The sequence below is a fragment of the Gambusia affinis genome, linkage group LG05 (assembly GCF_019740435.1).
Source record: "Gambusia affinis linkage group LG05, SWU_Gaff_1.0, whole genome shotgun sequence".
Taxonomy (NCBI): Eukaryota; Metazoa; Chordata; class Actinopteri; order Cyprinodontiformes; family Poeciliidae; genus Gambusia; species Gambusia affinis.
The window spans coordinates 20,675,477-20,701,256 of record NC_057872.1 but is presented as its reverse complement, the minus strand read 5'-3'; the positions used below and the strand labels follow the sequence as shown (position 1 = coordinate 20,701,256).

The window sequence follows — 25,780 nt, the reverse complement described above, 5'->3', positions numbered from 1 at the left end:
GATTAGAAAAGGTGACAAAGGTGTGACGGTACTCACGCCATAGCGTTTGAAGAGGCTGTCCAGGTCTTCGGTCTTGCGATCGTTTAGCGGACTTTGGTCGATGGAGTCGTCGCCGTCGGGCTCGGGGCTGTTGCAGCCATTAAAGCCTTTCTTTCGCAACGTCTGAAGCGGTCAGAAAAGGGTAGAGGTGGAGAAGGAGGAGGCACATTTACATTTCATTATCATGCACATTTCTCATCACCGCTTTTTTACTTTCCAACACCACTTTACAGGCCATTTTCAGTGATCAAACACAAATGAACATCTTGACTGCACCATATGTGCAGACTCCTACACTGTTCATTGAATTAAAAAGGAAGCCGTTAAGGTTAGATGAACAATTTGACCCAAATGATGACATCAAACAGATTTTTCTGGAGGCATTTTCTACGAGTGGAAAAAAAACTGACCTCTGATAACCCTTAATTGATTTCTCAGGTCAACATTTGTAACATCAGCCTCCCACGTGAAAGCAAGTTATTACCAGCCAAACTGCCCTTGCTCACCCTGGCAGTCCTCCGTGGAGGTCTTGGCTTAAAAAGGTGAAGAAATTAAAGATTCCGCTTGTAAACTATGACGGCTTTGAAATCAAAGACATCAAAATTAATCACCCATCCTTAATAATGTGAACATAATGTGGTGGGTACACAGGAAAATTGCTTGTTTTCAAACGTGCTCTCCAAATCAGTGGAAGGCATGGGCTAGTATACAGGTATTAGCTCATAAAGAGTTCCAACATGTTCTCATTTAAAATTCCACACTTTTCCGAAGTCAAATTGCCTGAGTTCCTCAGTTGTTTAAGATCATTTTGATGCACAAAATATATAAACGTTTATTTCAAATTCCTGGCAGATTGGCAAATTTGTACAATTTAGCTGTGGTACCATGCTGTGGTAAAATACTGTGTTTAGCTAAGTGCTAAACACAGCATTTAGCATTTTCAAGCTAAATGCTGTGTTTTTCAAGCATTTAGCTTGAAAAACACAGACTGTAAAGAAAGGAGAAAAGGAATGGAAGTAAAGACAAGGAAAGACAGGGCAAGTGAATGAAGTAATATAGGAAGAAAACTAGAAAAGAGGGGAAAGTATGAAATAAAAAAAATTAAGATAAAAAAGGACACAGGGAGAAAATAAATAGGACATGAGAGGAAGGAAAGGAAGCACAGTGGTAAAAATTAATGAGATTAATTTTAAACAGATGTCAGAAATTATTCCCAAAAAGATTTTTTTTTTTATACTTATTGACATTTTGCACTAATGGAATGGGTAAGCCAGCTAAAGCTATAAGGTGGTGTTAGCATCTCAGCTAGCATGGCAGGTAAATGGCAGGAAAAGAGGAGGAGGGGAGAGGAGATAACCAGATAGAGAAGATCTTATTTTGAGAGGATTCTGCTAAACAAGATTTACTGTTTAGCTTTACTTGGTGGGCCCTTGACCAGAGAGCCAAGCAGATAAATCCTCACAACAATCTGGATTGTTAACTGGACAGAGAACATCTACTGTGGTCCCAGTAAAAGTGTTGCACCATAAGAGCAGACTACAATGGTGATTCAAAACAAAAAATAAAATAAAATTTGGAAAATGGTAAAAACAATATCCTGTTACTATTAATGAATAAGACTAAACATTTCAGAGTGGATGTTCTCAAGTCAAGAAGTAAATTTACTCTTTGGGAAAGTTCGGTGTCAAGTTCCAAGCTATGTGAAAATCCCATCTTGATATTGGGATTAGATGACTGCTGAGTCAGAAATGTTTCACTAATTTCCTCAAGGAGCTGGATAAATAAATCCACCACTACAGACAGACCAGTTCATAGTCAGGAACCAGGGGTGTGTTAAAAAAACGCATAAAATGAGGAACAAAAAAACTCAGAACTGCAAAATGTTTGAGGTCTGCAAGATTCCATTTTATTAAATTCTGGTTTGTTTTATTTTAGGTTTTGTCAAATAAACTAAAAATAGTGTTGATCTAATAACGTCCTCTTTCAGTATTTCTGTTTGTACAAAGAGAAAGTCTCTTCTGTTATACACTTCTTCATTGTGCTTTTCTGCACATCTGTGTCCTCTATGAAAAAACTAATAATCGCAGATGAAAAAACTCAGACATGTTTTTTCTTCAGTTAGTTGAAATTATATGGTGCAAAATCGAGCAAATGAGTTCATGCAAACCACTCACATAATCTAAAACCTATATTTGTAACATGACTTGCTACATGGATCATTATGTCAACATCTTAGATGCAATACAGTTGGAAAACTATTATATTCAGTAACAAAATTAAAGCAAAGAACTTTGCAAAGTCTTCTTCAAAGTTTGGATTTTGGTGATCAGGTAGTCTGATTATGACAGCTGTTTCCAGTGTGGGATAAGTATCTGTCTAAAAGAGGAACTATTAGAAAAACAAATGTTTTAAAAATTAAGCTTGGTTTAGACAAAAATTACCTGCATGCTTTTTGGAATAAATTAAACATAGTTCACCAGTATTGAAAAGGACTTATGATAGTTCTACCTTCAATTTTTTTTAACCTTGAGAGTAAACAAAGAAAACCTTAGTAGTTATGAGAACCTTAGAGCTGAATCACAGTTCAGGTTATTCTACCATTCAGTTCTACATATCTGTTGGAAACAACCTTCACCGGAATATAAGAGCCTATTAAAAACATAGTCTCTAAATAAGTATTAAGGAACCTATTTTATAAAAGTTAAAAGAAAATCTTATGACAGGGCTTGAGGTTGTTCGGGACAAATAATTGATATGTATAGTGAGAAACCAGGACATGTACTTAACCGTGAGGAAGAAATGTTTTTACTCATTTTTAGAGAAAAGTTTAAAAAATATGAAACCACTAAATTGTCCTTAGACTCAATTACAAATTATACATTCATCAAATAACGAGTTGTTAAAAACAAACCATTTTAACATTTCATTAAAACAATTTATTTTTCAGTTTAGAAACAGCTGCATGTCAAGTGTGGTTGACGTCAAGTGGCATCTGATTAAAATAAAAGCATATGTTCAACATGCACAATCAGTGCTAAACGAGAATGACTCAACCGGATGAAATTCTGCCTCAAAAGCAGAGCTGAGAGAAATTTGCGCCTTTAAGAGCTGCAGACTAAAACCCCTCCGGCAGTAAAGATTTGTTTCATTTTGGATGAATTAGCTTCAAAACTCTCAAACAGGTAGGGGCAAGAGGGTAATGATGCCATTTGGATGTAAGGGTAAGGAGACTTTCGGTGTTAATAACAATGGTGCTCTTTGATACGAGTCTCATCAAAACTCAAAGCCATTATTATCATCACAGTGCCAAGGCTCTGTTTTATCTACCCACTGAAACAGGTTATTAGAAAGATTTGTTCCAACACAGAGACAGTCTCCTGAGTCAGCTGTTGAGTCTCAGCGGCATGAGTGAGCGCTCTCATCTACTGCTTAATGCAAATTTAGCTAAGCAGACTTTGTTGTCCGTAGCTTGTTAAAAGCATACTCGGTGGTTTCTGCACAGATGTGTGTGAGTGTGTCTGATCTGACCTAGAAATTGAGGGAACAAATAAGCCATTGAAAGAATACAGTAAATGGAACAGCTTCTGAAATGTCGATAAGGACATGTGATGGAGATAGTGCAGGGAACATGATCGAGGTGTGGACCAGCCGCTTTGACTGTGGCAACACAAAAAGGTGAATAATGTTCACAAAACTAGAAGGAATAATATTAGCCATGTTGGCGGATGCTTGGTGTTTCTAATGCTGGTCAAACAACACTGATTTCCAAAACGTTTAAGTCTTAACTTTACAAAATAAGTTAAAGAAAGCAATTCAATAAGAGAAACAATGAATCAAGACGGTTCCAATGCTACACTAGAGGTGGTACTAGATCCGTTTTCTGTTTAATAATAGATTGCTACGTTTAAAACGGCCTAAAAGAACCAACATATTTACTAAAAATATTTCTTATAAAATGTTTAATCTTCCCTTTGGTACATTAGGAATTTTTGCACAAGGTCAAAGTGCAGAAAGACAATTTGTCATGACATTTCTATATTACTCTCTTGTGAGTAATATATTGTGATATTCTGTAGTACTATTGTGTCAACAATAAAAGAAGAAGAAAATAACCATTTATTCCTTCTTTTTTAGATAGCTCTATGGCAGTGACTGCATGTCAGAACTAACATAGCTCCACAAACGGCCACAGTGCTCTTAGAAAATCTAAAGAAATCAGCCAAGATATAAGGAAGAGAGTTGTGGACCTCCACAAGTCTGGTTCATCCCTGGGTACAATTTCCAATCACCAGTAGAGTCCACTTTCCTCTATTCAAAATCTATAGGAATATCTAGTCATTGTACCATTCAGGAAGAAGAGGGGCCCCTTGTCTCAGACACCAATATATTCTGACCACTCAGTAAAGAAGAAGCCAGTAACTTTCAGCTTTGAGATGCATTTTTGAAGACATGTTCTAAGGTGTAATGAAACCAAAGTTGGCATGTTTGGTCAGACTATAACTATTATTACATTGTCGTGAAAAAGCCTGAGAACAACCTCTTAATAGTTCAGTACAGAGCTGGCAACATTAGGTAGTGTGGGTGTTTTGCCACAGGAGGGACTGGTGAACTTCAGAAAACAGATGGCCTTCTGATGAAAGAACGTTTATGTGAAAAAAATATATATATAACAAAGCAACATTTCAAGCCATCAACCAGGAATTCGGATCCTGGCCATAAATGTGTTTTCCAAACGGACAATGACCTTTCCCATACAGGCAAATTAGTTTCAAAGTGTATAAATGGGAAGGGTTAATGTCTTTTAGTGGCCATCAGTGTGTAAGCAAAGGGTCCTGAAGCTGAGTTCTGCAGATCACAGATAATGTGTTTTATTGGTGGAAATTGTATTTCAGGATAAATTATGCCAGGAAAAAGTGATTACTGTGAGAAATTGTGGAAGGATAAGACATAAGTGTGAGAGAAATCATTCAGTTTGGACAAATATTATGTAAATACATGGTAGCATTACTATTGTATTGTCTATGCTTAATCATGATTTAAATTTGTGTAAAATCCTGAATATTTATAACATAAATTTTAAATTAATTGGTTGTCATGCACTTATGCTGGCACCCAGATTCATAGTGTGTTTCCCTCCCATTATGTCATGGTACTTGCTCACTCAGTAGATTTTTTTTTCTTCCTGAACATAAAATGCTCGTCTGTCCTAGTTTATTGCAAACTCAACTGATATTTTGTGAAAATTACAGTGCAAACATGGGCAACTTTCCCTTTCTCAGTTTCTGTGTTTTTCTTCCCACTCTTTCTCACAGTTAGCAGTATGTGTGTTTGTGCACTACATTACAGTACAAGCGTATCTTCTGGCTCACACACATGCAAGCACACTCCCTCATGCACTGATCAGCTTGTCTCTCAGTCAGTCAGCCATCTGTTCACCTGTCCCCCGTTTCCCCTTCTGCCCTTCTCTATTGTGTTGCCAGGGTAAGACTCGGCCTGCAGGGCACCAAGCCACTCTCTGAATGGCTGCGGCTGCACACAAGCCCCGCCCCCATCTCCCGCACTGTCGCACTCCCTTCCCGTCTTCCTTTTCCTTTGGTTCGCTGTCTCGCCCACCCATGCGTCCACCCGCCCGCCTGCCCACCCTCTGTTGCTTGCTTTCTATGAAACATTGTTGCTAATGTCTTCCTTTTTTGTGTTTCTCCTTTTCATGGCTCTCTCACAACCTTTAATGCAACTCTCAGAAAAAAAGTGCAAAATCTCCCATTTGTGCTTCTAAATTTTCTGTCTATAACATATTTCTGCAAAGGGTTTCCGCTCAGTTTCTGATGGTCATCGTGAGAGCGTTCAAGTCTTCAGATGTGGACTTTTTTTTTTTTCCACAAAGGATAACCTTGCAGTGTTTTAGGATAACTTCTTTAAGGTTAGAGAAAATTAATAATTAAACTTACAATATTTTTAAAAAAGCTGCTGAATTACAGCAGAAGTGGATCCACTGGATTGAATTTAACACTTGGCAGGAGTTGGCACCCTGAACTGAAAATTATATTGCTTCATCTTCTCTTCTTTTGCTTCGTCTACTAAATGCTCTTTGGCATACAATCAAGGACTGCACACTTACTCAGATTCAAAAGGTGCCATCAGCTTTTTGCATGCTTTAGAGAGGCATACAATAGAAATGCTAAAAATAAAGATTTTCTTTGAGTTTTAAGCAATGATTACTGCTGAATCTGAGATTTACCGTTCTGTGTTTCTGCAGATTTTAGCAATCTAGAGCAGGATAGCAAGTAAAGTTCCTGCTGTCTTTTTCAGGTCAGGGATGTCACATAATGACAGAAACAAGTCACCCACACTCTCACAGAGTTCCCTCCAGCCACTCATTTGGGACATCATGTCCAAAGTCTCAGCAATGGAATGCGTGCTAGGATATTTAGATGTTATGTTATGTTATGTTATGTACCTCAGCTGCTATTATTTTTCAAGGCACTAACCTGCCAAGCTTAGACAAGAAAATAAATCCTACTAACATTTAAAGAAGGAAAAGCACAAAGTTATTTCTTCACAAAACACACAAGTTCATAAAAAAAGGAAGTTGTTTGATTTGCTTGTTTTGATTTGTGATGAGCACATAAAATACTTTCACCAAATAAGTGGTGACCGAACACACAGCCTATATGTTATCGTAGCGTTCTTTCTGCTGCATGAAATAGTAAAATAAATTAGCAAAGTGGAGTCTTTTGTTGTTTTTTACTTCAGTCATCAAATAAGCATTTAGAATAGATAAAACTGATGGTTCATCTAAAGAGACACCAAGGCTTCCTATCCAGAGAAAAATAGTTGAAAACACATTAAAGGCAATATTGCATTCCATATGAAACATAGTGACTGATTATGAACAATATCAATGACAACTTTATTGGTGAATATAGTGGGAAAATTAGTTTCAATTTATCCTCACTTTTCTCAAACCTGTCTTAAATTTGTCAAATATTACAACAATTCCTTTGAAGTTTCACTAATACACACATTTCTACTGCAGTGATTTGCAATATATTATGTGAGATTTGAGCATCTAATGGCTCTTTATCTATATAATTGATGACATTTTTTTTTTTTCTGAAATGAAAACAAGAAGGCACAACTTGGTACAAATTAGCTTGTAGCTGAATAAAAGAATTCAGAGGTTTTCTGAAGTAATTGTATATAATTGAACACAACAATCATAGGGCATATAATAGGATTTATTAGTATTGATTTTTTTCAACAGCTCCATACCTCACCTCTTCTGTAACAACCTCTACCTTATCCGTGCTAAATGGAATAATTTAGGTGGGACATATTTGTGAGTCTGCTTTCACTGACCCTCAGGAGGCCTCAGACAACTCGCTTGGTAACAGAGGAAGTAGACCATGCGTGACGTCCTGCTCAGCAACAAAAGGTCACTCAACCAAAGCCCTAAATATCTCTGGGCTGATTGGTTTATGCTGGCCTATAACAGTGAAGGTAGAACAAAAAGGGAGAGAGGGAGTGATTTTGGAAGACAAAATGGTGTGAAACATTAATTTCCTTTAGAGAGAGTGTTTTAGTCAGAAACTTTTCATTAAGCTCCACAATATGGAGTCTTAGTTCATTATAGTTCTGCTAGTTACTCTTCAGAAATACTCCATCTCTTACACTTTTCTGCATATTGAGTAAAAGGGCATAGACACCGTTAGCAATCTCTGTGTCTTCCTCAAACGTCACATAAAACTGAAAAACAGAATAGCAACAACAGAAAATATATTCTAATGATCTCATTTTGGTCCATATTATATCACAAAGCTGCTGCAGATTTGTGCTCTTTACATTAATGATGTGAATCCCTTTCACCACAAGTCAAAGGTGCATTACTCTATTGAGATCAGGTCACTGTGGAAATAAAGGAACTGATTTTTGGGTTTGATCAATAAGAGTTAATGTACTAAAAGGAGATGGAAACACTTTTGCTGAATAAGTTCTCAGGTAGCGAACATGTACCTCACATGACCAATCAGTGGTTTCCATTATCGACGTGCATTAGAATTTCAGTTCTTTCTCTACGTGTCCTGACAGCATGTAACATCTCCAATAGTAGTTGACAGAAAATAACTATTATAACTTGCTTGATAGCAACATATTCCTGAAAACGTCTCCAGTTTTATAAGATGTGTGGCCATGCATAAAGTCAACATTTGATGAAATTACACTTTGTGTAGACTGATTGACTCCTGAACAGAAGATGCAAACACAATATTTGAGTTCCTTTTTCTTTTTTCCCCTGACACTTTTAAAAGCTTGCCCAAAATTTGCATAGCATAGCTGCTCATGCCACACTCCAAGTCAGATACATTTATGTTCCCATCTATTCTGATGCTCTGTTTAGACTTCAGAAAATCTCATTCACCTCATCTAAATACTTAAATACATTAAGTTGCGGCCATTTAACATACTGATTTGATATTTAAGTCAAATGCAATTGGATACACTTTATAGTATTCCTAATAAAATGGCTAGTAAGTGTACAGCATAACATTTATTTTTATTAAATGATTTATTTTTATTCATAATTAAATGATTTAGAAGATTGATTATGAAAGGAATTGATTCAATGTGCCAGTTGGAAGCGACCCCTAACTTGTGAGGGCCTTCAAGTTATTCAATGAGCTCAACTTTTTCTGAATAGAAACTCAGGATATGACGGTAGCTGGAAGACCTCCAAGACTGAGTGACAAAGGAGGATAATCTGAGGAGCACTTTCCGGTCAACAAAGTCTTAACCTGTGATCTGTTGAGGAGAAAAGTGATAACATGGTCCAAAACTAAAAACCCATTTACTAGGTTTGAGGTGCTACATTTATTGGGGCACAAAGAAGAATATACTGATACTTAGGGAAGTGAGAAATGTGGTATTTTGATCTAACTTAGGCTAACCAAAGTCTTTAGGTCCTGCAGCAAATCTCATTGGTGAGATATGCCTCGCTTGAGCTGCTTAAAGGAGAGAAAAAAAGGGCATCCATCCTCCTTCTCCGACGCACATCTTTGCTTTCTCTACTCGGCTATTCATCGCCACTCTTTCAGCCATTCGTCCGCTCGTGTTCCCTCTGTCTCGAGCTCTTTTCCTTTCTTTGCCCTGATTGGGATCTGCAGTCAGACGGATTAATACATTCTGACAGTAGAGGCAGGCTGCCCACACACATACACCCCTACACACACACACACACAGTACAAGCAGCACGTGCGTTTTAGAGAGGCTCTGTGTGCATATGTATTGCCTCTTAAGCTTGCATCATAGTGAAGGGATATCTACCGATACGATGCATACTGAGACCATACTTGCACACGCACACACACACACAAAACATCAATGTAAAATAAAGTGCTCCTAATAATTCAGGGACAAGCACCATGACGTGCAGCCAGTGCCCACAAGTGTGTAACTGTGTGCACGTAAGAGTGAGTGCCTGTTCCTGCATGACTACATCCACACTTCATAATTTATACTCAAAAGCACTTGCTCAAAGAGATTCACAGAGGCAGAGCAGCAAATGGGCACACTTTGTGACTACCCAATTATCCCCTCTCTCTTCTCCTTCTTCCTCTTCCTCTTTTCTCTGTCACTTGGTATGTCTCAGCTTGCTCTTCGACCATCGATGTTAAACCAAGTGCAAGTGGAGATAATCTTTAATGATTATTGTATAATTCAGCCATTCTTTCACATTGGCAGTTCTGGTCTAATAAGTTTCCCTGACAGCTCTAAAACTGAATAAATGCAATTATGGTCACAGCACCCTCATGCAAAATAGGCTTCCTTAAGAGAATAATGATCATCATCAATATTCACAGCTGTAGGAAGGAAGACAAAGTTCTGGAATTGCTTGTTGACTCTGTACTACTTTAGTACACAGAGGATTTCATGGATGACTGCAGGGTCCCTGGTCCCCTGGTAGCTAAACAAGCTCAGCTCAGCTCACCAACCCTCCACCATCATACTTGGAAGCTGGAATGAGACCTTTGTTCTAACATCCAGTATTCTTTTTTTTTCCCATTATGACTGAACTCCTCTACTTTGACCTAGTCAGTATGAAGGTAATTGTGCTAAAGTTAAGGTTAATTGAATATTCAATCTTCCCAACCTGGCATAGTTGATTAATTTCTTTACAGGAGTGCTGTAAAGGTAAACTTACTTTTTTTCCAATGTTTTTTTCCACCATTACTAAGAATGTCTGGTCAAGATAATGAAAATCAAATGTAAGTAAACTCTTCAGTTATTATATGTGATGTAAATGTTAAAAGTACTCATCAATACTTTTGGTAAGTTTTTTTAATGCAACATAGTTTTCTGTTTGGAAAAAAATAAACAAATGAAAAAAAGAAAAACAGAGCTATCCTTTGTCAAGACCCAACATATGCTACTAACATTATTATTACGTAGGCATCAAAAAATTAATATATCTTCTTCCTTTGCGCCTTAGAGCGCTGTTGTTGTTTCAAAAATATTAATAACACGTCAGTGAACCAGTGGGTGAAATGTTTGCTCCTTACAATGAACTGACTGACTGCAGGGTTTTCTAACTCTCATTTGAAAAACATCCCTCCATCGGTATAACGCTGAAATAATTTGTCATAAAACATTTTTATATATATTTTATTTATTTTAAGTAGTATTTCTTAAATCTTCACAACTTTTTAAATCTTCAGCTGGTGGTATTGAAGCAGAAACCCAATAATTAATAATAAAAGTTATTTACTCCTTTATAAAAAAAAATAATAAAAATCAAAGACTAGGTGGAAAGAAAAAAAAGCAGAGGGGGAAAAAGGGACACCTGAATGGAAAAAAAAGGTAGAAGCCAGCACACATCTGGTGAAGGAGACAATTGAGGACAAATACTGAGGAATGATTTTAAATGCCTCCTGGGCTACAGAGAGAAGGGGTGAGGTAGCGGGGCAGGGGAGAATAAAAGCCAGGACGGTAGAGAAACATCCATGAGGGACGCACACGCGTACACAACAGAGAGCCTCACCACGACTGAATATTGTATGAGGCGTTCTCATGGGCCACTGCAGAACATGTGAGCAGAGATGGAGAGGTGGACGTATTTGTGGTCACACACACATTAATGAAAACACACACGTAAAGAAAGAGACGGGACGACACACTTGGAAACACCAACACATATACGCACACAAACAGAACCAGTGGAGCTTGAGCTGATGTGGCCCAGAGCTGCCCAACGCCCTGCCACGGCACCAACACACACATACACACACGTGCATGCATACACTTAAGAGCCATCTGCAGTTGGAGATACTGCCTACAGAAAGGCTTTACTGCTGACACTCTGAGACAGGCAGAAAGAGAAGGACAGGAAAAAGGAAGAAATTGTCGTGACCGAGTGAATCTGGAGATTAGGGAGGGAGGAGGAAAGGGGGAAAGAAGAAGGGAGAAAGAAAGACAGGAAGTGACAGACAGAGATTTAGAAGGAAAAAATGTTGCCCCAAACTATGGCACCTAAGTTTTACCTTCAACCCACTCAAAGGTAAAAGTGCTTCGCTAACACTTTACATGAGGTTTCAGCAGTTTTTGCAGGGAAGCTCTCATTGGATGACTTTCCCCTTGGATGCATTTAGTTTTGAAACTGTCCAACAACACGTCCGTTTTAGCAATGGGAAAAAAAAATAAACTGTTTAGATAAGCAGATGAAGAGCTGATCATTTCTCAACATGAATCAAAGAATCCAAAATATTTCAGGTATTTGTCTTCGAACAAGAAAAAAAGTCTTTAAAAAAATAAGGACAGTTTTTTTAGATCTTATAGTCTGAATCACATCACGATGTGCACAAAAGAGATTTGTTGGTCAATCTCTCCAGCAGTAAATGGATGATGGATGTGTAGCCTTCATATCTGATTGGCAGATGCCAGCCCACCCAAAAAACGCTCTCATTCCTGACAACAACACAAACTTTCTCACACCAAGCCATCAGATGACAGATTCACTGCTTTTCACTTTATCAATTTTACGCTTTGGTACTTCATGTGGTCTGAAATGATGTAATCTGTAAAGAAAGTTTAGAACTGGTACATAGTACTAAACAGTAGTTAAAACAAAAAGTACTTCATAAAGCCAGAGAAAACTGGTGTTTCTCTGTTTTATTTCTTTTTAATAAAGTGTCAGAGAAATTCTCAAATGGTTTCACACCCTCGATATACCTTAATACTGGTAATGGACCAATGTCTACTTGGATTTCCAAACTTTAGTCAATAAATGAAGAAATAACATGCTGAGAAATCCATTTCAAAGCTGGAGGAGTTCCATTAAAAGTTGTAACATCTTAAGGGGTAGTAACTACTTTAAAACATTATAATCAGTAGAACCTGGCTATCAGCGGTTAATAAAACACTTTCATCACATAACTACACAAAATGCCTTTAAACAGCAGTAAGATAATTGGCTAAGTTTAACACCTAAATGGACTCTATTGATACAGGAAATTAAACTTTTGTGGCCAGTAAAAGGTTAAAACTGAATTTACTTTATGCTAGATTATCTGGAATGTTTGTGCAGACTGTAATTTGGCAGGTTACAGTGGATGAAAGCAGCAGGGAACCATTCCTACTCCAATATTCCTGTTCTCACTTTCCATCATTGCCAGCACAAGCTTTCATTCCAAAACTGTGAGACCAGTTTGAATAAATTAAAGACTGGAAATGTGAAGCCGAACCATCTCAGGTCATGTTACCACACCACTAAAAAAGCCAAATAAAATCTGTTTATGAGCGGGTAAGCTTGCTGGTCTACTTGTGTGGATTTTTTTGCGTAATGTGACTTTAACTGGAGCAGCCTTTGTTACTTGCTGCTGATACTGTTTGCGGATGACTGAAAGTCCTGCGGCAATGTGCGTAAAAAGCAAGTGAGAAAATATTCAAAGGCGAGCCGGATGCAGCTTTAAGTCAGGGCTCCATAGGAAGCATGAGTGCAGCACAGCAATGCACACGGCCCGCTGAATCATACCTAACCGTCTCGTGTTGAATTCATGAGAGGGTCATTATGTATGAAAAGGGTCAGCTAAGCATGTGAATGTGCTCCGTGTTCCCTCGATGAGCTCCAGCAAAGCACAGCGAAAAAATTATGAAAAAAAATATTTAGTTCAGTGATTGACCTCAACACCGTCTGCCTTGACCTAATCTATCATCTCTCTTCTGTAAATGAAAAGCTATTTTTCAGCCATCACTGACAGATTCTTGTTTATGTGGTGGCCATTTTGTGCTGAGGTGGTTTTCAATTGCTTCCAGATATTTTCCTTCTTTGGCGTTTTGCCCAAGTTGATCCCTGAGAGATCGCAGGCTAGCAATGCAGCTAAAACCACAGAAAGTGATGAGAACCAAAAAAGCCTTTAACCTCACTATGAAAGATTGAGGTCAACAAGTCAGACATAAATTTAACTAAAGAATCAGGAAAAGCATCAGATGAACACTAACATTTATTCTAGAATTGTGCCAGTCATGGTAGCTGGATGATGGAGTAGATCTGTTATATTAGTTCTGATTTGTTCTTTTTGTAGACTTTTGTTCATAGTTATCTTGGTTGAGCTATCACCTTTTTGAACAATTATTCCCTCTGGTTTTGGATGTTGTGCAACTGGAAGATGTTTGCTGTTACTTTTTTACTGTTGGAATAAGGTATGGCATCAAGGTATTGTTTTTTTTTCAACCAGGAATAGCTGATTATCATTTTAAAAGCTCAAACAATACTTGAACCATGACCTTAAATCCCAGAGAAGTGTAAAATAAGGCTCAATGGATGCATAGATGAATCAAAGATCAGAGAGAGAATGAGGAAGTACAAACCATCTCTTCCATTGGTTACAATGACAAAGGACTATTTCCCCGACTCCAACGTCTCTCTGACCATGCGGCCAGACAAAGATTTAAGACTCCCACATACTTCATCTGAAGCTGAACAGTTCCCTGTCCCTCCAGCGAACTAGTTGAAGAGAAATATCGACACTGCACTCCAAGCGCATTTCTGTATAAAACTCAGCAGCAAACCTCTGACCAATCACATGATGCAAATGTTTTCACACCCTCTATATACCTCGACACTGGTGAAGGTATATCTAATTGTGTCAAAAAAGACACAATTTTCATAGCTGGTCAACATAAATGGGGGCCGATTTTGGCATGAAGCATGCGAGAACCTTTAAACAAATGCTGCAAAAGCAAGTGAGGCTGATCAGCAATGCTTGCCAACAACTGATGGTGCCATCAAGGACAAGTAATATTGTCTCTGCTGCACAATGTTTGAGCAATTGTATCTTCTGTCAGAGGCCTATTCAAATTCGTTGCAAGCCTGACTGCTACCAGAGACCTTTTCTGTCCACAGAACAACTCTTTGAAAACACTCGGATGTTATGAGTTACAGCAACACTTAAAATCCCTTTGGGACAAATAAAGTATTTTCAATTGGATAAAAGTAGTAGTAATAAAACAAAAACGGAAATCTAGTTGTTTTACATGTTGGCTTTAGATGGGTTTCTCAGTGGGGTTGCTGAACTTTGAGCAGAGTAAGTCTAACAATTCCCCCTGCTTGTTGATGTTGAGATAGTGTTTGTACCCTCTGGCTCCAGCCCAAAGAGTGATTCAAATATTCCAAAGGAGCTCTTGGCTTAAATATAAGTTTCTGTCAAAAAAAAAGAGAAGCCGTCATCTATCCATTTTCTTTTTTTTTTTGTTTGTTTGTTTTAAAGCTGTGGATTGAAAGGTGAGCTTAATACTATCCTGGTCCAAAGGCAATAATAATAATAATAATAATAATAATAATAATAATAATAATAATAATAATAATGACAAAAAAAAACAGGTAAACATGAACTCACCCGGCCTTAATGAACTGTTCACAGCTCAATTATGTCTAAATGTCGGCCTGGAGAGGGCTGAATTAGATCAGTAAAGATTAAATCTTAATGAGCCCACTTGAGAGTAAACACAGAGGAAAATACTGGTAAAACACATAAGCAAAAAATTATTTTCCAGCATTCGTATACAAATAAGACTGTGCATCAGTAAATAAGAGCCTCGATTCAAACATAATCAAGGAGCAAGTCATTCAGGCTGCAAGTCGGGCCTTTTGACATTACAAATATTTGTGATGGAAAAGCTGCTTCTCAGCGGCTCGATGACTTGGTAAAAAGGTCTTAAAAGTTTTAAAAGTATAAAGTTAGTTTATAACAAATAAGTAAAACAAAAAATTAAAACAAGGGTGAAAATTCCTCCTCATACGACCAACAAAATTGAAACAAAGCTCAATTCCAGGCATTTTAAAACATGAATGAGGACAGAAAGCTGAATAAGCATGATGAGAGACTGTTATGTTTGAACAGAGGATTTAACAACTATCTGAAGAAAAATCAGGAAACCAGCAGGATAAAACAATAAAACTAATTTCTCTCCAGGAAAATAAACAGTAAATCATGTGGATACATTGCACAGAAATCTGTTTGGTTCAAGGGAAAACATGAGTAGTAAATGTGAAAGTGGTCTTGTAAAAGGAAGCGTCAGATAAAAGCAATTCAGAGACAAAGCGTGTACAGTTATTAAACCCACTACCCGTTCCCTTGTGTTCCCACGTTTTACCTCGATAATGTCGGCATTGGTCCGGCTCTCGTGTGGCTCGTTGTACTCTGTGTACTTGAGCAGGACCTTGTCCATGTCGGTGCTGGCGTACTGAAACAGCTTGTTCGAGTGGTTGAAGATAATGAGAGCGATCTCGCAGTCACACAGGACACTCAGCTCGTACGCCTTCTTCATCAAACCGAACTTCCGTTTGGTGAATGTCACCTAGCGGAGGTAAAAAAAAAACAAAAGGAAGTGAAAATTAAACTATTTAATGCAACATAAAGTTTCATGTTCATGAAAGGAGATTTTAGTTGCAGCCATTTTCTTTTTAAAACCAAATAAAATATAACAACTCTAAATCAAACATTTCATCTCTTTCTTGTTTTCTTTAAAAGGCCCACTTGGCCCAATTAATCAGTGAAATCACTGAATTATACCTAAAAGCTCTTTTAGGTATAATTACAGGAGAACAGTCAGTGCAGTAAGATCTTAAACTGTTCCCATACCGGCTCATTGTTGCAAAGGCAAATTAGGCTCTAGCTCAGAACTTTCTGGTTCAGTTGCTTGTTGCTGTTGGCCGGTAACTGCCAGAACTCTCCACATTAACTATTTTCACTACCTCTGAGGACTGAGGAGATACTGGAAGAAAGCTAAGTCTGTCTTCTGTGGAGCCATCTCTGAGTTGATTTAATCATATGTTCATGGGTCAGTACCTCATTAAGACCTAATAATAAAACTTGTTTTAATTGTCAGGAAGAAGCTACCAGATTGTTATTTTTAATTGTATTTTAAAGACTTGATGGTACACTCCACAAAGTGTTTAGGGTTTTATGAAAAAAACCCACAACTGTCCCATAAAATCAGAGATTCTCCACTATACCCAATAATCAGCGTAAGATGTTCCTTTTTGCTGCAGATCTCCAGCAGTGAGCTTGAGGAATATTTATTATTTTACCTCCCCCACCATCATCTTCACTCTGCAGGGTGGCAAAATAAACACCGACCCTTGTCCAGTCTGCCTTTTACAGTTTCAGATGTTTAAAAATAAATAAATAAATTACTACTCTTACTAAGGATGTTTCAGTGAGACACATTTTTATGCATTTCCTTACTTACCGTTTTAATATCAACCCACACAACTGCTCTACTTGCATGTCAAGCACCCTTTTTATGTCTTTCCCATTTTGAAAAGTTGTCAAGATCTCATATTCTTTAAAAAAAAAATTCTTAACACAAGATTATTTTCATTGTAAAATAAATGTTACCAAATAATGTTGAATTTTCTTAAAAATATTTAGTCTTTAAATATGTGACAAATTTTTTAAGGAGAGGTAAGTGTGGCAATAAGTGTGAAGGTTCTGAAATATTTGAACCCTTAACCAGCTAAGTTTTCTTTGCAGTAAAATAAAAAAAATGTTTTTTTCAGAAAAGATGCTAAATTAGCTAGAATTTGTTAATGTGAATATAACACATGGAATAGACAGATTTTGGTATTTAGTTTCCAAATGAGGGGAATTAAGCATAATTGAGTTATATAATGGTAAAATGTTTTCTCTGTATGTGCAGAATCAACATTAACCCTCTTTGGTGGGATACAGATACCACGTTGGCTGCATTTTGAACAGTTTGAGGAAAACTCACAACAATAGTCTAAAAAGGATTAAAACTGAATGTGTGGGGAAAATATTTTAAAGGATCCAAATGTGACATTTAAATAAGTCATCCTAGTGGTTTATTGGTCTTCTCCAGGGGGAAAGTTTTAGGTGCAAGGGCATTGTTTACATTGTCCTTGCACACATTGTTATTCATTGTTATTGTTTACACTAAAACAATAAGGGACTTATTAAAATACAATTACGTCATCTTATCACATCATGTAATGAGAAAAACTGAAAACCTGACGCCAAAACAGTCAAACAAGTAGCAGACAGACAGAATACCAGCAATGGCTACTATCCATTTAAGGCACTTTTAAGCCTCATCACAGATCTCAGTGTATGACCTCAAAGCATCCCTCTGTTTTGGCCAAAATACAAAAATTAAAAAAAATGTTAAAAATTACTTTTTACCCAAAATGCAGAGTTTTTACCTTGAGGCTGATACTCATATCTTAAACCAAAGCTGCACAAAAGAGTTCCATCTTCACTAAACCAATAATCAAGACTCCAATCGTTTCATCACCATGCAGGCAAACGGTGTCGGAAATGTACAAGATTGAGACATTTAATTAATGGAAAAGACAGGCTTTTTTTCTCTTGTCCTCAGTTTTTACTTGCACCCACAGTGGCTTTCACTTCCCGTCACATTCGCCCCCCCTGTCATTTTCACACTCTGTTATGCTCTTTTCCATGCTCTCTTTCTATGTCACACATGCTCTCATGCCTTCTTTTCCACACTCTCCTTCTGTCACACATTATTCCTCTCTTTCAAGCAGACACACACACACGCACACACACACACACACAGACTGACTTTCTCTTCCACAAGCCCCCTCAGTTGTGAACATGCTGAACAGAACTGGAAGTGTTGCTGAAGCACAGGGTCCCTTGTTGTCTGCTGATTGGCTTTGGAAGTGCTTCTCTGCTTTAACCAACTGGTATTTACAATCCGGGGAGATTTGGCTTTGTTTGGATTAAACACGCAGGATTGCACAAAAACAAACACACTGAGTAAAAAGATTAGCAAGAGGGAAAAAGGCTTCAGGTACGGCTACAGTTTTATGCTGTTTGATGTGAGGAAAATCAGAGTGAAAGTAAAATCTGTCCACAGAGAGTAAAACAGGACAGGGAAGTTTTTAAAGACGCAGCATGTTCAGGCCACACCCACAGGTGACATAATATTTTCCGTCAGACATAAAAGTCAAAAACAAGTTGTGACGTCTCTGTCTGAGTTTACAACCTGAAAAGCAGGAGGTTAGCAAGTTGAACTTGAAACATTTGTTTTCTGGAAACCAAATTTAACATAGATCTCTAGTTTTTGTACCAGGAAAGCTATTTCCTGAAATTCTTTTTAGAAACCCAAGATTTTAGATTAATTCTTCAACAATCTAGCCATGACACGGTGGCCGTTTCATTTTGAATAATTTTGGGTAAAAATATAGTTATTAGTATTTTTTAACGATGAAACATCAAATGGTTCACTTGTTTATCAGTACGTAACGAGTATGTACCTGTAAAGTTGGATACTGCTTGAAAGAGAAGATTATAATAACTATATTCCTCTCCACTCTTTGGGTTCATTATCTGCATCACAGAAAAGAATGGTGCTCCTGGATTGGCTACTTTACAAAAGGCCAGCCAATAGCATACCTGTATTTTCTTTCAAATATTTTATAAGTTGCTCTAAAAAAAAAAAACTGAACATGTGTCAATTTTTCAGAATTTCTTTAGTGTCATATTCAACAGAAAAATCTGCAATTTACAAGGGTTCATCTAATTATTTCCTTGTGAACATATGACGAAAACATAATTTCACAATTAAATAGCATTTTGGATATTAGTAAAGGCTTAGTTGGTTCATGTTAGGCTAACTATTAATTACTTATGAGTAAATAAACCTTGTTAGGAAATCCTTTTCATCATCAGTTAATTCCTATCTCTTGATATTCTTGACCTTTTCTGTTTAAAAGCCTCATTATTAATGATTAATAATGATTCCTTCATTTGTAGTAAGTTAATTATTAAGTACAAAAACATGGGAGGAGATGGTTAATAAATAAATGGCTCTAGATAAACTAAGAACAGGTTTTCAGTTAGGTAACATTATCATTAGATTTATTATGAAAATGCATATTTCCGTGGAGCACTGTTGTATTACAACAAGAAGGTTGTGGTTTGAATCTTGGCCTTGGATGGATGTTTCTGTGGCCTTTAGTAGAAAGTGTTCTCATGTTTTTTGCAATAGTTTAACAAGATAAAACTATTGCACTACCAATTTGCAATTATTTTAGTTTCCTACAGTGAAGGTTCCTCCTACTCTTAAAGAAGAACAACAGATCTTTAAGTGTCTGAAGCCAAAGTACTTATTGAAGAAGCATCCTTGCATGACGTATCACTGTTTGTGTAGCAGTTTTAACAATGTGAGGAACATCTATTAAATAGTTATCATTCTGACATTTGCAATCACTAATAGACTCCAAGGCCAGTGAGGTCCTTTCTTCCATTGCACCACAGTTACAGCACTAACTGAACACATTATGGTGATATCAGTCTACCTGCACTGACACACACTCCACACTGCTATCCTGGAACAATAATTCTGAACTGAAATTGTAATTGAAATTAATTGAGTATGGAGAAAAAGAAGAAAAGTGCAAACAAGATATGATCACTGAGGATGAGAGAAGAAGCCATGCGAGACCTTCAGTCTCTCCATCTTCCTCCCCCTGTGATCCCTCCATCCCTTCCGTCTCGTGCTCCTTCCTGCCTCGGCACCTGACATGTTTAAGCTGCTCGTCTCTTTTGCTCCTCTTATTTCCTCGCCCTCGTTTTCTCTTCCTCTCCTCTGTCAGTATTTTCCACATCCTCTGCACCCCCCCACACACCCACCTTTTTGTGTTAGCTCACTCATTGCTTCCTGCTGCCACAAATCAAATTATATCGGGGTCGTATCCACGGGCAACCGACTCCCTCCTCCCGTCTGCCCCACTCATTTCCCACCTCATCACACATTGCTACCATCATCTTACCTCTCTCGCCCCCCCACTGTGTCATCTTTATCTTTCTACCCATCTACATATGCCCCCCCTTTCCTCTTCCTTTCTCTCTCTCTCGCTCGCACACAGAAGGAGTAGATAAATTATGTGGCGAGGCTGGAAACGAAGGAAATTACGGCTCTGCAGGATGACAAGAATGGTTGGTGATGAAGAGACAAGCCGCCGCAAACAACAACTGCTCCCCTAACAAATTATAAGGTCACCCACCAGCATGGAAAACAAACAAAATTAGTCACAACATCCCAACAAAAGTCCTTGTTTCTCTGTTCACTTCTTCTTCTAGAGAAAAGTGGGCAGAATGGCAGAACTTTGGCTCTAATCTTCAGTCCTGATGTTCACCACAAAGACTAAACAAGCTGGAGGTAATAGACATTAAGAGCAAAATAGCAAGGTAACCAATAGCAACTGAAGAATAAGACATCAATAGGGAGAAAAGAAAGGAGAGAAAGGGAGCTAGAGGTTTGATTTGTGTGTGTGTGTGTGTGTGCATGTGCGCACGCACGTCAGAGTTTGTGTGTCTTGGCGAGGTTTGTGGCTGTGTGGCAGATGGATGAGGAAACCACCACAGACAACCGCAACCTCTCCTCGCTCTTTTAGGCAGCCAAAACCCTGTTTTTTTTGTTTGCTCACTCACAGTTCACACAGTACACATTTGGTCTTAACAGTTTAAATAACCTGATGCGTTTGACCACAGATTGTTTCATTTTCCTAATAAATTTCACTAGAGGTTCACAAAATGCTAAGATATTGACCTTTTCACGGTAAAGTTCTAGTAAGTCATTTTCTTTTTGTATTTTAGATTACATTTTAAGATTGTCTTAAATGATTGCCTGAAAGTACAATAACTTGTATATGAATTCATATACTTAAACATTTACTTTTTACAAATATGTACAAATATACATTTTATCATAATTGAAGCAAAACCTTGGACTTTATTTGATGGACAACACCAAATCAGGACAAGTGGAAAGATAATGGAAAACATAAAATGGAGTGTATTTGAATCAATAATTTGGGGTTTGTTGTTATCTTTGGACATATAAGGATTAGCAACTTTGTCCATTGCTCTTTGCAAAATAACTTCAATTCAGATAGACAGGAAGGAGAACGTCTGTGTTGGATTTAGGTCTAGACTTTGACTGAACCACTCCAACACCTGGGTATCCTTTAAACAAAACTATTCTAATATAGCCTAGGGTTCTTGTCATCCTGGGAAGTGAATGTCAGTTCCAGTCAGATCCCCTGCAATTCTTCCAGGCTACATGGATCACAACCAGATCACCTATATTGTGTGAAGGAATGAGTCAAACCATTTACTTCTCCCATTTCACTTTAAACTTATGCAATACTTACACCCTTACATTAAGGCTTGTGGTTTCTAAGATGACAAATGGTAAGAAGGCTTAAGGAGTATAAATACTTTTGGAAAGTCCTAACACAGCAGACATGTTAGGACTGTCTTGTTTTTTGTTTTTTTGCTTTTTCTGACTATTAGGCTTCTAAAATGAAATCCGCCATCTTATTTACGAGCTAGAAAGGTTAGACGGTCAAATAAACTTATCTGTCATCAAGACAGAGAACAAGCAAACATTCAAGTCCACACCATTTTCAAACAACTTAATAAGTAGAATACACGGTGCCCTTTGGACCTACAGCCTATTACAGTTGTCATATTACAACAAATAAGCATCTCTTATCCTTAAATTACCCACACATGATTACCATGAGGTCTGGCTGTTCTGCAACCCCATACTAATTGGCTCTGTTCTTGCAAGATTGCTTCGGTTGTTACCGAGATGATCTTGCTACATTTGTGTATAGATTCACACGGTATTAAGTTGGTGCCAGAGCTAATCAATCCCATTTCTCTGGATTGAAGATGCATTCTAATTTGTTCTCTTCAGTAAATCGGTCCTAATTTATCCAAAAGATCGTCTGTTTTTTTTTTCCACGTTAAATATCTCATTGCACACAGATTTAATGTACATTTTTATGTTCTTTATCAGCCCCATGAATAAACATTGTAGCAGATTTTTTCTCTTAGGTTTTCTTGTTAAAATGTGTCACAATGGAAACTAAAAGTCCAATTTTTGATCCGAAATTACATCCAAAAATCTGAAAAATAAAAATCCATCAGGGGATTTGAACATTACCAGTTCTGTTCTCTGTTCTCGCTTCTGTCTTTGTCATAATAAGAAACGTGGTATTTGAGATGCTGTCATGTTTCCAGCTGGGGCCCACACTCTGAATGCTGTTTATTTTGTGGAGCTTATGGCAGCATCTCCGAATCAACATGTAGGAGGGTGACGGGCTGCATGTTCTCCAAAAAATTCATTTGATTTCCTTTCAGAAGCTGCGCTGTTCATTAGATGAAGCAACACGGAGACAGGATATAAAAATACTCCTTTCTTTAGCAGCTCTACACTATGTTTCACTTCACTAACTAAATGTCAACGACAGAATAAAATCGTGTTCAGCTGCTTAGGTCACTGTGGGTGAAAAACATCAGATAAACAGAAATAAAACTGTGAAATGCAAGTATGGTTTTGGCTCAGTTCAGCCTTATTTCCTGCTCTTTATTGCCATGATCATACATTACCACACAGGGCACGCAATTACTGACAAACAAGTCACTATGTAATACAAATGCAAACTTTATTACCCATCTCTTTCATAGACGAGAAACAAACCAACATCCTTCAAGAGACATTAGTTACAGAAGCTCTTTTCCCTCTTTTATAGAAATATTAACTTGATTCATATTCTAAACCTTACATTGACTTTAAAATCTAAATGTTTCTACTCTCTTTCTTTCTCCATTTTGTATTCATTTCCTTCCCCTCTCTCTCTGGTTTAGAAGGTGGGCACGTCAAATCCATTACTCAATCTGTTCAATGGAGCAAAGCCCATTTAACAGTTGACTCATTTTAGATGGATCATTTACCCTTTCATCTTCTCTGACAAAGCCACTGATGTAACGAGGCACTGGGGCAATTTTATGCTTTTTGATAATTTCTGTTGTTTTTGGTGGGTACAAGATGAGGTGAAGAGGTAGGCTGCTGCATCAAAAGGTGTATTCAAAGAGTCCTACAAAACATGTCTGCAGTGTCATATGACCCACCGTCATCTGTGATGCTACAGTGTAGCTGAGAAAGCTGATGTTCAGAGGAGATAATGTGATCTGCTCTGTGTTAGATTTATCTGAAAGTGATCCATTGGTTACTGGATGCAGCCAATCAATATGAACACCAACCAGTTTCCTGGCATCAGCCTGTAGATTACAACATCTATAGTAAATCATGCTATACGCAGTGAAACCACTGCAATTACAGTTCTGTCATTTCTGGACTAGAAGTCTGTTTTTCTCACAGTTTGGCTGGTCCAGCGACGTATGACTTCATGATGTATTTTTTTTAACCGACACGTTAAATATTAATTCATACTGACACGCATGAATAAAGGATGCAAAAATTACTGTCTGCAGATGCGAGAAAAGGTGAGTGCAACCTAGTTGATTAATAATGTGCTGCAAGGCTTGTGTGTGATGCAGGTAGGTTTCCACATCCTGGTTGTTGCCAAAGAGGCGAACATACGACTTTACATGGGGGCTTTTTAGGCATAATCGCTTCTCTATTACCCTGCTGTGCACTTCACTGTCTGCAGTATTAAAATCAGCTGAGATAGCACAGATTGTCAGAACACTGGTGGAGCCGAGCCGTTCCTGACACCCCCTGATTTTGTGCATGGACATAAGTGCGTCAGAAACTGCTACCAGACTTCCAAGCCAAAGTAAATAGTTTCCATCAGAAAAAAAAAAAAAAAAAACTAAACTAAAAAAAACAGGCAACTGAACACAAAGTGTCAACAGAACCTTTCACTAATATGGAGTAAATCCCCCTCACAGCAATTTCTAAATAAATCCAACTTATACTCTGGAGTGACTTTTAGTCCGGGAACTACAGTACTTTGTGTGTTTTTATGCCCTACATTGGGTAGGGTTTGTATGTAGTCTTGAAAAGCATTGAAACATATTATTACACACCGACTTCCAGAAATGTAGCCACAATTAAACCTCAGACTATTCATAATCCTGGTAGATTTGGGCTCAACCTTTATGTTTTACCAATTTATTTCTTCTGAATCTAAGTACAGTGGAGCCCAACAAATTTCCGGTTCAGGATTTGCAGATTTTCCATCTACTTTACAGCTAGGGACTACTTTGTGTTGTTCTGACATGTGAAATGTCAGTAAATGTTTCTGGCCATATCAAATGACTAAAAAAATTAAAGGGTATAAATAAATTTACAAGGTACGTGTTAATTTAGGAGTGGTTTCAAACTTTTTAAATTGCAAACAGATTAACGGGAATAAGATTCAAGGGAGCATAATAAGTACATCAACTACATTTTCTTAAATAAAGAAAATGAACTTCAGTTGTGTGTGTTTAGCTGCAGTGAGCAGTACATGCATCCATCTGCCAGATAACCGTTCTCCAGCAAGGCTTGATTCCCCCCTGTCCATAAACAACCATGAAGAGCAATTTGGTGTTTCTCTAAAGGCTGGATTACAGGACTGAAGGACAAACTGCATTGCATCTTGTCTTGACTGCATCAGTTTAAGATATTAGCAAGCAGTTTGGTTAGAATTTGAACACTGGCTCATTCCATCGTCACTAACCTGTCTGTTGCGTTCATCAGTGATCCTCTGAATCTGGATCTTTTTCCTCCCCATGGTTCTGGCGTTGTGATGGGAGGAGGAGGGAAGATATGGAAATGAGTGAGGTCACAGATGGCTGTAGATGTAGTTTCTCCTCTGTAGATGCTTACTTGCTTTGAGTTTGACCTTTTTGTTAACCCTGACTCTGTCTAAAGCACCTGAGCAGAGAGGCTATTCAGTTCAGACTGAATAAAAAAACCAGAAAAACAAAAAAAAGAGGGACAAGGAGGAGAGGAAGATGGGGTTCTATGCATCCAGCACCATCCTCAGATCATGGTCCTGTTTTTGCGGGCAGGTCATGAACACTCCGCTGGGATCCTCTGCCCTCCCCTTCACCTCAGCTGGGCAGCTCCTGGAAAACAACATAAAGGCATTCATCAGACTGAGGGAGAGAGATGCAAAAGGGCAGATAGAGGCTGTGTTTGTATATAGTGACCTAATTCAGCTACTACAAGTCCTCACTTTGCCTTAACGCAACATATAATAAATGACGTAACAACACCTTTTAGAAAACATCAGATCAGAGGAAGATTTGGTTGAATTGGAGGGTAGACTGGGGTGGATCTGTTGTGGTGCTTCATGCAGAGCACAAAGCGCTTGGGGTTCTGCGAGGAGGGAGGCTGTGCTGTGTCAGCTTCATTAGAGGCATCACCGCCACATCACTGATCTGCTGGTCGCCCA

At 38.0% G+C, this 25,780-nt stretch overlaps 1 protein-coding gene across 24 annotated transcripts in view; it reads right to left on the bottom strand.

Moving 5' to 3' along the window:
- Window positions 1-25,780, bottom strand: part of mef2d (myocyte enhancer factor 2d) — a 112,052-nt gene that overhangs the window by 43,846 nt on the left and 42,426 nt on the right. For 18 of the 24 annotated variants that reach the window (XM_044116041.1, XM_044116038.1, XM_044116037.1 and 15 more), the window contains 3 exons: window positions 25,061-25,451; window positions 15,685-15,888; window positions 37-162 (listed from right to left, as the gene is read on the bottom strand). In XM_044116041.1, the coding sequence (XP_043971976.1) occupies window positions 37-162; window positions 15,685-15,888; window positions 25,061-25,114 (384 nt within the window). In that variant the 5' untranslated portion in view covers window positions 25,115-25,451. The remainder of the gene's footprint in view (window positions 1-36; window positions 163-15,684; window positions 15,889-25,060; window positions 25,452-25,780) is intronic. The other 6 variants (XM_044116048.1, XM_044116063.1, XM_044116062.1 and 3 more) reach the window with 2 other exon arrangements.